A 15,339-nucleotide genomic window follows, 5' to 3' on the forward strand; every position below is an offset into this window, starting at 1 on the left:
ATCTCGACCTTGAGAACAACATCCACTTCAAGGACCACAAAGACGTCTCCCTTTGAAGGTAAACTGACCCTTGCTCTGGCCTCGATGTGAACCTGTCGGAGATCTGGTGCTAAGGGAATTGTAGATGGTGGAAACAGTCGGTGGTATGGAAACCATTTGTATCCTCGGGGATGAAGGTGTACATGTGTACTTGTTTGTAGGTGACTCTGAAATGAAGCAAAAAGCAACCAACTCGGCACTAGTTTTCGGATTGGTCGTCCTGATGTTGGTTGTAGGGGGGATCGTGGTCATCGTGGTCTACTGTGCGCGCATCCGCAGGCAGAAGACCCTTTTCTCTCATCATCGGCTCAGGGATGAGGTTGGAGGAATCGGTGAGTGTCCTGAGATTCCCTTATTAAAAACCTCTTATGATTTTATCTTACATATCCCAAATTGAAACACTTTTATCTTCTTATCTCTCCCTGTCCATACATCAAACATATAGCACGTGGAACACTTGTTACCTCCACCACCGAAGGTGAAGGGCGTTGTGTTTTTCACTCTTTTCTGTCTGTTTGTCTCTCTGTGTACAGCAGGGGTTCCCAACCTGTTTTTTTACTGGGGTACCATTTCACATGTTCGTGGTCCCACCAAGTACCACTGTACCAAAATTCACCGAAAATAGTGTTTATTTGCGATACAGATACAACAATGGGGAGTTAAACAATACTAACAATTCACAACTATGACATTGAGCAATCTGATCTGAACAAAAGAATGATACAGTAAGTACCTATTTGATTGTGTAAAATGTCCAGTCAATGGGATGGTTGAGCCTGCTTCTTGCTCACAAGCAGGTCGATGTCAGGCTTTGTTTTGGATAAACCGCACCGAACATCATGTTCAACATCCAGTCGGGATCTTTGTTTTGTTTTTAGAACAAGTGAAATCCTTCAATACAGCGCGTGTGGTGAAGCAAATGAGTACACTAATGTTAAAATATGCAATTTATGCTTTTTCAGTTGAAAAAGAATTAAAAAGCGTACTTAATATTTGAAATGTAAAAATCTTGTTATTATTGTGATAAGCACCTTTAAATAATAACAGAAGGAATGAAATCGTTCGATACAGCGTGGCAGGAGGCCACAAAAGAATGATAGCATAAGAAGAACTTAGCTTTCAGCATTCGGCGATCAGCGCGAAATGCGATGGTGGGCGGAAATGACGTCTTTCGGTGCGAAATGCCATGGTGGGCGGAAATGACGTCTTTCGTTCGTTCGTACATGAGAGGGGCGCGTTTCTTGGTTTTTTCCCCGTCAAGCAATAAATTAAATGTTTTTCACATATATAACACATTAGTTTCACAAATTTCCATTGAAATACTCAGGTATTTCCGTCAATTCTCGCTATTTCCGTCTAGGTTACGCACTGCATCTACTGGACGGCCGTCATTGGATGTCTTGAGGCACTGGGGGGGGGGGGGGGACACCGGAGACGTGGTAGACACCGGGGACATTTCAAAGTCGGTGCAATTGTATACAGCGCACGCGCTGTAATAACGACTGACGAGAACCCAGCTTCACACAGCCATGTAGATGGGAATACTATGAGCGAATGAACAGCCAGGGCAGCTAGCTTAGGGTAAGACCCCAACATTCCACACCAGAAGTCCACAAGATTCATCTTGTCAAACTGATCTTGGGCTGTGGAGTCGTTCTGGAGATCAATCAAGCTTTCCTGCAGTCCTGTTCCAGGTGGCAAATCCAATGCATTCATGCGAAATGGATTGCAAATCATTTTCAGATCCAGTTCCTTGAGATCCGGAAAATAGGAATTTAAGTCCTCATCCAAATAAGCGAGGTGATCTTTTACCAGTTGTATGAACTCCCTTGGGGGATTCTTTTCACGCTTCTGAAGAATATCGGCCATGAAAGAAAACATGACCAACACTCCCGCTTCGACATTAGTCTTCCACAGACGGAGTTTTTCCTGAAATCCCTTGACCTTGTCTATGAAGTCAGTGATAGTCGCGCCAGTCCCCTGAAGAGACTTGTTCAGGGCGTTTAACTGAGAGAAAATGTCGACCAAATAAGCCAGGTGCAATGCCCAGCCGGGGTCGTTAAAAGCAGCGATGAAATCGACAGTCTTTGGTTTTCCATCGTTTTCGAAGAATTCACGAAGCTCAGCTCGCAGTTCAAACACGCGCTCCGCCATATTTCCACGGGATAACCATCTCACCTCAGTGTGGAATAAGAGAACTTTATCATCGGAGTCAAAATCCTCGCAAAGTTTCTTGAAAAGTCGTGAATTGAGAGCCTGGGATTTCACATGGTTCACAATTTTGATCATGGTTGAGAGAACGTCAGTCAATGGCTTGGGGAGCGCCTTGGCTGCGAGTGCGTGGCGGTGGATCGTACAGTGTAGGCCGCACACTTCAGGAGCAACTGCCTTCACAAGCGTTTGGAAACCTGATCTGCACCCCAACATAGCTGGAGCACCATCTGTAGTACAGCCTTTCAGATCAACCCATGACAGCCCAACTTGATCAAAGATGGAAGACACCTCTTCGAAAATGTCCTTTGCTTTCGTTGTGGTTTTAAGCGGGCGGCAAAATAGTATTTCATCCTTGAACTTGGCTTTATGCACGTACCGAACGAACGCTAACAGTTGGGCACAATTTGCCAACGTCAGTTGACTCATCCAATTGCATAGAAAATCCGCATGGAGATGCCTTGATTTCTGCCACCACCTGGTCACGAATATTGGTTGACATTTCTTCAATGCGCCTCTGAACTGTGTTGTTTGACAACGAAAGAGAATTGAGCTTCTTGGCGCTTTGTTCTCCCCGCATGAGACGTACGATATCCTTTGTGGCGGGAAGGATGAGGCTTTCACCGACGGTGTGAGGTTTTTTTCTGTTCTGCAATTCGCAGTGCAACTAAGTAGGATGCCTTTACGGCTGCGGTGGACTGCTGTTGAAAACTGCCGCTGCCGTCGAAGCGTGCTCTTTTCATGGCAATTTTCCTTCCGACGAAAAAAATCATGGTCCTTGTCGCTGTGTTCAGGATGAACAGAATCAAAATGGCGCTTCAATAGACTTGGCTTCATAGATTGATTGCCGAAAATTTTTCCACAAATCACACACTGTGGAGCTTCTAATTCACCTTTTTGGATGGAAGTGAAGCCTAACTTGAGATGACTCTCCAAATATTTTCGCATTGATATGATGCTGGTGAACGATAACGGTAACAATAAGCCGGGCAATAAGCAATGATGACAGTGTGGCGTGTAGAGACAAAACGATTAATAAGACTTGTGCACAATGGCTGATCACAAACAGCTGTCAGTGTACAGCCGCTTTCGATATAAATTTAATTATCGTGCACAAGCTGCATGAGAGAGAAGTAAAATAAAAACTGTTTTTAAAAAAAAATAATAAAAAAAGCACAAAAAAACAAGCACCACGCCGCGTACCACCGAGAAAGTCCAAATGTACCACCTGTGGGACGCGTACCACAGGTTGGGAACCCCTGGTGTACAGGATATCTCAAAAAGTTGTGGACGGATGGGGATGAAATTTTTTGGGACAGGCTGGGTGTGTGACAAGGACAAACTGATGAGATCTTGGTGAAGATCTGGATCTGGATTTGGATACGATAACTTTTTAAGTGATTCTTCACCATTAAGAGGGAGGGTGAAGCCAATAGACAGCACAATGTGTCAAAAAGTTGTGGACGGGTTCAGATTATACTTGGTGGACAGGTTGGGTGTGTGACAAGGAAGAATTGATTCAATTTTGGTGAAAATCCGAATCCGGATCTGGATATGATAATTATTTAATTTATTAAGTGATTATTCACCATTGAGAGATCGGGCCTAAAACGATATGGTGTTGTGGTGCCGGGTTCGGTAGCGAGGACGATCGTCAGACGGAGCAGATGGGCCGTCTCCCACCGAACACCCAGAATTGAAGGTCGTCACCCCGGATAACTCCGAAGTCGACGGGTCGCTTACTGGACCGTGGACGCCAATATTTTGACTGTGCTATTAGGGTATTTTTGTCTGATTCCAATTTACCTAAGTACTCGTGCCAACTAACTACCGGGGAAAACACACCCTCAGCCGACTCTGTCCGAACCGAGTTGCATGTACCGACTCGGGTTCGGCGTACCGAGCGGGAGTTACCAGAGCCGCGCCGGTCCAAATAACAATCTATGGCACACGGCCTCCCTAATTCCCAATACGCACCGTGCTAAACCATTGAAAGAAAGTGACAGACAACCAGCTGGTACATTGAAAAATTGGGGGGGGGGGGGGTTATTTATCATGGAGCAGGGGAGCACAGAGAGCAGAGTTATCACGACTATAAGACATGCAATTTACAATGTACAAGGCACTTAAACAGTTTCGACTTATAGGACAGCGCCTCACACACACACACACACACGCACACGAAATAGACCCCGTCGGGTCTTTATTTCGGAGGGAAGGTGAGCTGAGGGCAAGAGCCGACTCTTGCACCTGTCCGCCTCGTGCGGTCTGTTCGAGCTTGTCCGGTGGCGGGACTCAAACCCACTGCCACAACGCAGCACCAAGCACCAGGGACAAGGGAAGGAGCAACGGACGCCAGCCAGCACTAAGGCGGACGAGGTGAGAGATGACGAGGCGACCGGCGATCAAGCCTGAAAAAGCTTCCCCTGATCAGGCGACACCAGGCGAGGCAGACCCATACCGCCAGACAGAATGTGCCGATCACTCTCACTCTCTTGAGGTGGGAGGGATTTCTTTCCTCGCCACTCGCCTCTTGATTGGACGGTTGCATCGTGCGAATTGCTGGCCGTCCCTCATTGGACAGGCCCACAGTCGGCGGGCAACTCCCACCTTTCTGGGGCGGAGTCGGAGCTGAGGCGATTGTAGCTCCGCCTACCTCCTCACCTAAGGCCACGTGCGTAATGGCGACAGTGGAGTGAGGCGATGGTCCGCTGTTGTTGTTGTAGTTGATAAAAACCTAACTAAAAAATAAACCCGCAGCGCACACATGGAATTCCCTTCAGACACAGGGGATGGATTCTAACTATACACATACTTATTGAAATAACTGAACTGCGGGGACTGCTGACTGTCTGTGTGCACAAGGTTTCCAAATCCGTAACAATATGTGTATATATATATATATATATATATATATATATATATATATATATATATATATATATATATATATATATATATATATATATATATATATATATTGTTACGGCTGTGGAAATTCGCAAACCACTGTTCAGGTGAGATAACTCTAAGTACATGTGTAGTTAGCCCCAAACCCGTTGTTTCGAGGGAATTTATGTGATTCATTCGGGCTGCGACGCTTTGAGTTAGGCGTTTTTCTGTTCTATCTTTATCTTGAATCAACCGCCATAACCATCAAACCACCACCAAAAACCCTCCACCACCCTCACCTCTCTCCTTCTACGGCCATTCCCACATCACCTGTGAACACTGAGCGTCGGGCTGTCTTGGGCTCGTTCAAGAGATACGCACCGAGCCGCAAAGTGCAAATAGCGGCCTTTCCGAGGGAAAATTCGGATCAAGAATGCTACACGCCCACTTCTGATCCATCCAATCAGCAAGCGCAGAGCGGCTTGGCCCCGCCTCCAGGCGGGTCCATGTGAAATCGAAATATGCAAATTCTAGGATCAGGGGAGGTTCACGCCCACTTTTCTTCCATCCAATGGGCGAGCGTGGCTCCACCCCCGAGCTCATCCTGATCCGGAAATTTGCATATTGGTTCTCCTGCGGGCCTATAAAACGCCGAGCGCAAGGCGAATCGTGGCAGAGTCAGTTTTGGTGGCAGAGAGTTTTGGGAAGAGAGTTATCGGGTGGAGTGTGGCAGCGGCGGAGTGTGGCAGAGAGTGGAGTCAGGTGGCGGAGGCGCCGAGTTGGGCTCTGCAGTCGGCTGAGGAGAGTTGTGGCAAGAGGCCAAGGAGCTCGGGTCCGAGGCGAGAAGGACGGCGGTCGGCGACGAGGTCGTGGCGGGAGATCGCTCGTCGCGGGACCCAAGCCAGCCAGCCATTCTCCCTCCCCCAGGGCATCAACAATTCCCCCTTTTCCCCTGCGCTGAGATAGTGCAACAAGGGGGCCCCGTTCCCACCCCACTCCAAACGTCGTGCCAACGAAACCCACGAAGGAGCACGGAGTCGGGGCACAGCCACGCGGCCACGTCTGCGGCTCGTCCGCCAACGCGCCACGAGGACGCGGGTAGGACCCACCCGGTCTCGTGGACCTGGCCGCTCCTTCAGATCTCGCGCACATATTGGCCTACAGGCCCGTCTGCTCCCTTGTCTATGAGGGTGGCTTCTTTCCTTTGCTTTTGAGTAAATGTGGGTTGGCGCCATGTCTTGTAAAGTAGAACTGTGTAAGTGTTGCCGTGTGTACGCATATTCGGTTGTAACTCTGCGTCGTTGTTTCTTTTGTTTTCCTGATATAGGTGCATTCTGACTGTTTGGCTGTATATGTGTGCTTTCCATGTGTCGCGTAATAAATGTGCATTGTGTGAACTGTTTTCCCATTTCGCTTCGTCTTTTCTTTATTGACTCTCCATCCTGCTTCACGTAAAGGGTTCGTAGTGGGCTTAATACGCCCGATAATTAATCGGAACCGTCGAGGCCGACGATAACACTGCTCGGTTATCCCGATAGCATGGAACAGACCGCTTAAGCGGTTCATGTCCGGAGTCGGCCTGCGGCAAGGTTCGATCGCCCGGTCGACCATCCGCGCAGGTACTTAGGTAGATCAAATTTGGCGAGCAACCCTATCCTGCACGGGTGGGCAATTGGCACGGTCGTGGTGGGGTTAAACCCCCACCCGTGACTGGCTCCCGGCGTTGTTCTGAGAGGGTCACGACAGAATTGTCCGTTCCGGTGGGTGAGGTGGCCGCCATTCGAGTCGAGCGGCCGATCACACGCCGGCGGGCGTGAATTGGCAACAATATGTATATATATATATATATATATATATATATATATATATATATATATATATATATATATATATATATATATATATATATATATATATATATATGTTGACAGACGTCACCTCTGGATAACTTCAAGAAGACGGCATGTCTTTGAGAGACCATGATCTCCAATCACTTTAGAAATTCCCACGGGGTCAGGTCAGGTATGGGAGCATGCATACCGTGCCGGAGCAGCGCGTCGCTGCGTCCACTTTCCGCCGGTACTCCAGGGGCCTCTGTCTGGCCATCCCCCAGGCCGATGCCCGGCCCATCCCTATCTCTTTGAGATCCCGATCAACCTGCTGCAACCATGAGGAACGCGGTCGGCTCATTGGCCACGCCAGAAGTTGTTACTATACGCTAAAGCCTGAGTGCGAGTGAATACCGTGTGCCGGCAGTGAAGCAACAGACCTTATACAGTTGTCCGAGCGGAACCAACATTGCGTAACTGCATCTGAGATCAAACTTGGATAACGAATCAGTGCTTGACAAACACCTCAGCAGTCTTTTACCACTATCAGAACAGACAGAATAAGTCGGGACACAGTTTGTTGAGGAAATGGCTTTCATTGACAGTAATAAAAATGCAAGTATTTACAAGGAGAGAAAACAATGAAATGACATATACTGTATGTACAATTAATCACAGCACGTATACTTTCTCAAATTATCTCCTACATGACATACCCACCTTCGGTACCTTTCCAGTGACTTGACACGCTACACTACGGTATGCTAGCATCATGCATTTGATGTGTAAAGGAGATATATGAGATGGGGACAGGACGGACCCCTGCACACCTCACACGTGTTGATCCTGGCTTCCACATCCTAACTGAAACCGGAATCCTCCGCGCTTTGCTCCCCTCCTACTCCTTGTACAGCCACGGCACTCTTCAACGCGTCCCCTGACACGTCATTCGGGTGGTATAGATGAGGTGCAGGGTCCAGGAACGCAACTGGTGGACATGGGCATGTGAAGGTGAAGGTGTACAAGGGCGGAAGGTGAATAAATAAGAAGGATAACGAAAGCACAGAAGCATGCGATGTGGGAAATAATGAATAACGAACAATAAATAGTGTGGTGAGAAATGAATCGACAAAGCCTGAAGGAGAGTGAAAGAAAAACCTAAGCGAGTAAGCAAAGCGAAAGAAATAAAGGAGAGAATGATGAAAGGAGAGAAAGACAAAGGGGGCCTTCATGTTTGTGCGAATAAATGGAAACGAGCAACCCGACAGAGTCTGGAAACCCTCTAAAGCTTCGAATCTCCAATCATCTGTCCTTCTATCCCCTTCCCTCATGAGAGGTTCTCTATTCCTCTTTTATAGAGGCTCAAGCCTTCCTTCACTTGAGTCGACAGTGTATCCAATTAAAAAAAAAAAAAAGTCATCACATGTCACAGGAGATGCCTGGAAACGAAAAAATGTCAATGAATCTTTCACACGCAGCAAACCGCATCGTCATCACGTTTCATTGTTGTTTTTTAATTACGGTTTGAATTTGGACCGGTAATTTGTGGACACCCTGTAATCTATACACCTTTCCATGGCGTTTTTCCAAGACTGCAAAAGGCAATAAAACGGGGAATTCATCTGAATTATTTTTTTTGCTGTCGAGTCTAAAGCAACATAGGCTAAGAAGGTATGAAAACAAGGTGAAGGCCTCTTACTTGTGATACAATTAAGGGTTCTGAACCATTACTTGTAATACCCTCTCCCACCACCAACGGGAGCGGTACGACATGGTCCACATTTACGAAGATAATTTGCATCGGCCCCACCTTCGGAACCCCCGGCGGGGGAGGGAAGGCAAAGCAAGTCGCTACATTTTTTGCTTTATGATCCTTTGTCCCCCTGGCAAGTTTGGTTGTGATTGGAAAAGTACCGACCGAATGCTTCAGCGACAGACAGACAGACAGACAGACAGACAGACAGACAGACAGACAGACAGACAGACAGGGCAAATTGCATATTTTAGTTTGATGATGAGATATGTATATGTACAGTATGTGTTAGTTCTTGGGAGGCTGAATCATTGTATTTATTGGGGGTGGGGTTGTAGGATGAAGAATGAGCAAACACTGAGAGCACATTCATCATTTGACGAGACCTGTACTTATTTCCTCTCTCCCCTTCATTATTTTAAACATCTCTATTATATCCCCTCTTAACCATCTCCTTTCTAATTTATAAAGCCATGGCTCCTTGAACCCCTCCTCATAGCTCGGTCTGATCCTGTACCAGAATCAGTCTAGGATCCTGTACTGAACCATCTTTATGGCAGGTTTCTCCTTCCTGAGATGTGGTGACCAAAACTGCACACAATATTCTCGATGAGGTCCTCATTAAATTCCTGTGCAATGTTAGAACTCTTGATTTATAATTCACCCCTCTAGTGATACAACCTAAAACCCTATTTGCTTTACCTCTAGCTATCTGGAACTGTGTTGTGTCCCCCGCCCACCCAGCCCCACTGTCCCACTGCCCTAACCCCTTGTATCTATTACCACCTCCAGATCCCTCTCCTGTGTCATCAACATGCGCATGCACACGTCATCAGTACAGGGATTTGTGTTTTCTGCACTTTTAACACAACTGCATAATACTACTTGTTGTTTCGGATGATGCTCAATTTGGTTATCCTTCATTAACATTCTGTCATGCTCCATTCCCAGTCCTCCGGCTCGATGACCTAAATTCTGAGGTCTCTGCTTCAGCTTACTACAATAGAGGACATGATCCAGGCAACACGGGCACCAGTTAGCACACCTCATCGTGGTTCAGATGGGATTCCACAGTCGTTGCGACGTCAGCAATGTGGTGATTTTTCTTTATATTTGTCTAAGATGCATCAATCATTCCCAGTGAATGAATGTCTCGATCAAATCAAAATGTGAGAAAAAAAAAACATCAAACACCTTTCCAGGTAAATCTGTAAGCAATGCTTAATCACAAGTGAATGTGAAGATAACATGTTGTGTAAAACACAGGTAAATGTGTCAACAATGTTACATCACAGGTAAATATATGTGTGAGCAATGATAAAACACAGGTAAATGTGTAAACAATGCTAAATCACAGGTAAATGTATAAACAATGTTAAATCACAGGTAAATGTGTAAGCAATGCTACATCACAGGGAAATGTATAAACAATGCTAAATTACAGGTAAATGTGTAAACAATGCTAAATCACAGGGAAATGTGTAAGCAATGTTACATCACAGGCAAATGTGTAAGCAATGCCAAAACACAGGTAAATGTGTAAGCAATGATACACCACAGGTAAATGTGTTTGCAATGCTACATCACAGGTAAATGTGTAAGCAATGCTACATCACAGGTAAATGTGTAAGCAATGCTACATCACAGGTAAATGTGTTAGCGATGCTACATCACAGGTAAATGTTTAAGCAATGCCAAACCACAGGTAAATGTGTAAGCAATGCTAAAACACAGGCGAATGTGTAAGCAATGCTAAATCACAGGTGAATGTGTAAGCGATGCTACATCACAGGTAAATGTTTAAGCAATGCCAAACCACAGGTAAATGTGTAAGCAATGCTAAAACACAGGTGAATGTGTAAGCAATGCTAAAACACAGGTAAATGTGTAAGGAATGAAAATCACAAGTATCATTACCCAAGTGCAAGATTAGGCCAAAATGTTTCCGAATTCCCACCTCTTCTAAACAATTGTTATTATTTTCATGCGATTCCTTGTTACCCAACAAGGTGAAAATGACACCGTTCTGGAATGACGTCATCACTTAGTGCACGTACTGAACTCGTGTACCACAGCTCCCCCTCCCCCCCAAAAAAGACTGCTTGGTGGAGCTGGAGCCACAGAAGAACCAGAATTAGTTTCTGCTCTGAATTTACCAAAGGTTACCGTCTTTCCTGTCATACCTGGAAGCATAATATATTTATATAAATACCTCATTTTATGTATATACATTGTACTCAATGGTGTGAAATCCAATCATTTTATATTTTGCTCGTGTTGGGCAGCTTCAAAGATCACACAGTGTCGGTGTGGGTTACATAAAGGTCATGTACTGGTGTGGGTCCAGTCCAGCCATTGAACCTCAAGGTGTACCCTTGAGGTTAAAATCTCTGGACTTCCTCTATAAATGGATGATTGAGGGAATGAACATGGGATTTTAAAAACTTTATAGGATTTATCTACAAGAACAATCAATTGCTGCTGCACCATTGTGCTCTTGGGCTTACGAATTAATAAAGGTCAAAGGTAACCAAAACTCGTGATTTTAGTCATTTCTGTATTTTAATTACTTGTTCGATTTTTGTTGACTGTGTATTTTAATGGGATTGAAAGGGTTTAAGGGTACTAACGGAGTCTATAGGGTTTAAAGGAATCTATAGGTTCTTAAGGGCCCTGGTGTTTTAAAGGGTCTCGCGGGGTCCAGAGGGTTTTATGGCTTTAACAGGGTCTACAGGGTATAAGGGTATAATGATAGTCTAAATTCTATCTTTATCTTGAATCTTGTTCAATGTACCAGCTGGTTGTCTGTCACTTTCTTTCAATGGTTTAGCACGGTGCGTATTGGGAATGATATTCTAAAGAGTATAATGGGGTCTATAGGGTATTATTAAGGGTCTTAGGGGTGTTGGAGGGTCATGGGGTTCTCAAGAGTCGAACATGGTCTAAAGGGGTCGAAAGGATGTAAATGTCGAACGGCATCTAAAGGGTCTAAAATGTGTAATGGGTTTTCAAAGGTCTCAGGGGTCTTAGCAGTCAAAAGGGTCTAAACGATTAAAACGTACTTTCCAATCGCACACACTTAATAGACGGAGTTGAGGTGAAACTCGAGTAAAAACAGCACGTAACGAGAACGGCACTTGGTAGAGAACATACCTCCACCAGGCTGAACAGTTTACATTTTGTATCCCACTGAAAGGTTGGATCTGAATCCGGTCCTGAACCAAAATCGATCTCATCCACCAAGTTTTGTCATAACTCGTCCATAACTTTTTGAGATATTGTGCTATACAAATTTTTTGGTCCCATCTCTCAATTGGTGAAGAATGACTTTAAAAATTGTCATATCCGGATTCAGATCTTCACTAAGATTGAATCAATTCTTCCTTGTGGCGCATCAAACCTGTCCACCAAGTTTCGTGTGAATCCGTCCTAACTTTTTGAAATATCATGCTATATATTGTTTTAGCCCGATCTCTCAATGGTGAAAAATCAATTAGAAAATTAAATAATTCTCGTATCCGGATCTGGATTCAGACCTTCACCAAAATGGAATAAATTCGAAATATTGTGTGCTATATATATATATATATATATATATATATATATATATATATATATATATATATATATATATATATATATATATCATTGAGATATACTGTATATCGTTTTTGGCCCTATCTATCAATGGTGAAGAATCACTTTATAAATTCTCAGATCCGGATCCGGATCATCACCAAAATTCAGCGTTGCTGTCCTTCGTTGGTCACCTCCACACAAAAAAATTTTTCAGAATGATTGCTTGAAAATTGTGGCCAAAAATTGTGTGACAAACAGACAGAAAGACAGACAAAAATTTGAAGTCAAACCGATGAAAATTGAGGATTTTAGAAACTTGACAAAGTTGCTGACGTTTGACCGATGTTGACCTTTTGGCCATTTGACCTCAACAACAATAGGCTTCTTGCTTATGAAGAACTCTACGATGTGGTGCAGTTTCATGGAGATTGGTTTAAAATTGTGACCTGTAGGTGATTGACATCAAACAAACAGACAGACAGACAGACAGAATCACAGACCAGACCAACCAATATACTGTACTTTCAAATCTTCAACTTCACAAGTAACAAACAAACAATGAAAAAGGGGCGTGTCTTCAATGTATCCGACATGCTTCACACCTCCAATGTTCGCTCGTCGTTGTTTACGGGATAAATCCACGACCAAATGTGTTGTTTTTTTATTTTAATTAATCGTCCATTTGCAAAATATCTAAGAATTTTTCTTCACTTTGATAGATCTGCGTTACGATTGTGCAGTAAGACATCTCATACGAGTCATTTTTCTCATTCTACATTCTTTTCTACAAGCCATCAGGGGTTCAAGGGATTCTACAATGGGGGTTGTTCCCCAAAATTTGTATTTTCTTTCTTCTCTGAAACCATAAACAATTTTGATGAAACTTGACCACAACCTTTATCACCCGTTGATGTACCAAGGTTTGTTCACGGCATTCACAAAAAATCCATAGGTATTTACTTTCTTCTCCATTACATATTGTTGCGGATCCAGGGTTCGACGCTTGCCACGAGGGGAGGCACTCGGGTCCCTACTGAATGCCCGGTCCTGAGTCCGCCGGGCACAGATAACTCTGCGCACTGGCAGGTTGCTAAGCAACCACGAACGCCGACTGGCATGGCCAATCTGGGCAGGGTTCCACAACATTGTGTGATACCTTACCTGTCGACAGCCAGCTAATTGGGGTCAGTGCCCTCAACGCACACTGGGATTACTGCCGAGCGTTACAATGAGTGTGCGCTGGCTAACAAAGCAAATTATTGGGATATAACTTCCCGTATAACCTTACCTGTAACCCGTCTAACCTTACGTATGGAGAAAAGAAAAGCAGTCTTTCCTTCTCTCCTTCACCTTACACAAATATACAGGAGAATGCAGAGGGAAATGGATGGGAAGATGGGAGTTCCCCTCGTGTGGAAATGCGCAGTCGTACTGTCTTGCACTGTACCATGCCTACGCCTTGCAGGCCATGCCGAGCACCAAACACCATGAACATACAAGTGAGACGCGACAAGAACATGCATGCAAGAGCACCCGATGGGTTACCAAGTAATGTGCGGATGGAGGGAACACAGAAAGGAACCCCGCACGGCCGAGGGGTGATCAAACGGCCATGGGATTGAAGGTAAAACTGATGGGGTAAAGGAGGGACTGTTGACAGGATGTTTGATGGAGGGGAGATTGTTGAAACCGGCCGATGGGGAAAAGGAGGGAAGATTGAAAGTAACACGGGGATTGAACAGAACGGTGGTGTGAAGGAATTAAGATTGAAAGTTACAGGATTGAACAGAATGATGGTGTGAAGGAAGAAAGATTGCAAGTAAGAGAGAGGAAGGGGGGAAAACATTACACGGGAAAAATACGGCCGAGCCCACGTATGCCCCCCCCCCCAAACAGCCCTTTGACAAGGGACCAAGGATTATCTATACAAAGACTAATGTAACTAGAAGGGCACTCGGTAGAGCGCGTACCTCCGCCACGCAATGCCTGATCCACGAGAACATATCGGGCCCAATACATTTTTGAAATATCATGCGATACAGTACTACATCGTTTTTGGCCCTATCTTGTATCCAAATTTTTTTTTTATAAATAATTCTCGTATCTGGATCCAGATTCGGATCTTCACCAAAATCGAAACATTTCGTCCTTGTCACACACCCAACATGTCCACAAAGTTTCATCTGAATCCGACGACAAAGTTTTGAGATATCCAGCACACAAACAAACAAATGCAAAATCATTCGTCGAGTGACAACAAAACAGCACAAAGTAGAATGGCACTCGGTGGAGCGCATACCTCTGCCAGGTGGAACAGTTCACGTTTTGTATCCCACTGATGGGCTGGATCTGAACCAAAATCCAATCCGCTTGTTCTTGTCACCTATGCAACTCATCCACCTTGTTTTGTCATAACTCATCCACAACTTTTTGAGATTATGGTTATATATTTAGTTTTTGGCCCTATCAATCAATTTTAGAAATTATGCCTGTGTTGACCTTTTGACCTTAAAATTAATTGGAAGTTGAATTCAATGACCTGACATGAAAATGCTCTTCAAATTTAAAGTCAATCAGATGAAAATTGAGGATTTTAGAAAATTTGGCTCAAATTGGACTATTGGCCGATGCAGACCTTTTTGGTCGACCGAATTTTGTGAAACTTCAATGCTGGACCGTTGCAGGGTCCGTGTCATTAATCTCTGAAAAATTCAGAACGACCGGTTGAGCAGTCTGGGCTGGAGACGAGCGGACAGACAAACGCACAACTAAACGGAGGCGATCAACATACTCGTCGAATGTTTTTTTTCTTTTTTTGCCAAGTAACAAACAAATAAATAAACAAACAAACACAAAGGAAGGAGTGAAAACATAACGTCCTTCACCTTGGGTGGTGGAGATAACAACTGCTCCTCGGGTCACCGACCGAGGTCCATGTATGCTCCCCCTGGGGGTAAGTTTTCTAAAACCAGACATCACAATCTTTTGTGGGTCATCCACGCCTACCCATGGTTACCTGGTTGTCTTACTAGGCAC

The 15,339-nt window shown here is 44.7% G+C and overlaps 1 protein-coding gene across 3 annotated transcripts in view; it reads left to right on the top strand.

The window, feature by feature from the left end:
- The window catches only part of LOC147010175 (uncharacterized), a 13,469-nt gene extending 2,209 nt beyond the window's left edge, over window positions 1-11,260 (top strand). For all 3 annotated transcript variants that reach the window (XM_085861170.1, XM_085861171.1, XM_085861172.1), the window contains exons 2-4: window positions 1-58; window positions 201-371; window positions 9,676-11,260. The exon at window positions 1-58 is cut by the window's left edge and continues 427 nt beyond it. In XM_085861170.1, the coding sequence (XP_085717296.1) occupies window positions 1-58; window positions 201-371; window positions 9,676-9,764 (318 nt within the window). In that variant the 3' untranslated portion in view covers window positions 9,765-11,260. The remainder of the gene's footprint in view (window positions 59-200; window positions 372-9,675) is intronic.
- The last annotated feature ends 4,079 nt before the right edge of the window (window positions 11,261-15,339 follow it).

The sequence above is a fragment of the Eptatretus burgeri genome, chromosome 17 (genome assembly GCF_056783735.1).
Source record: "Eptatretus burgeri isolate ZD-2024b chromosome 17, Ebu_testis_v1, whole genome shotgun sequence".
In the NCBI taxonomy this organism is placed as follows: domain Eukaryota; kingdom Metazoa; phylum Chordata; class Myxini; order Myxiniformes; family Myxinidae; genus Eptatretus; species Eptatretus burgeri.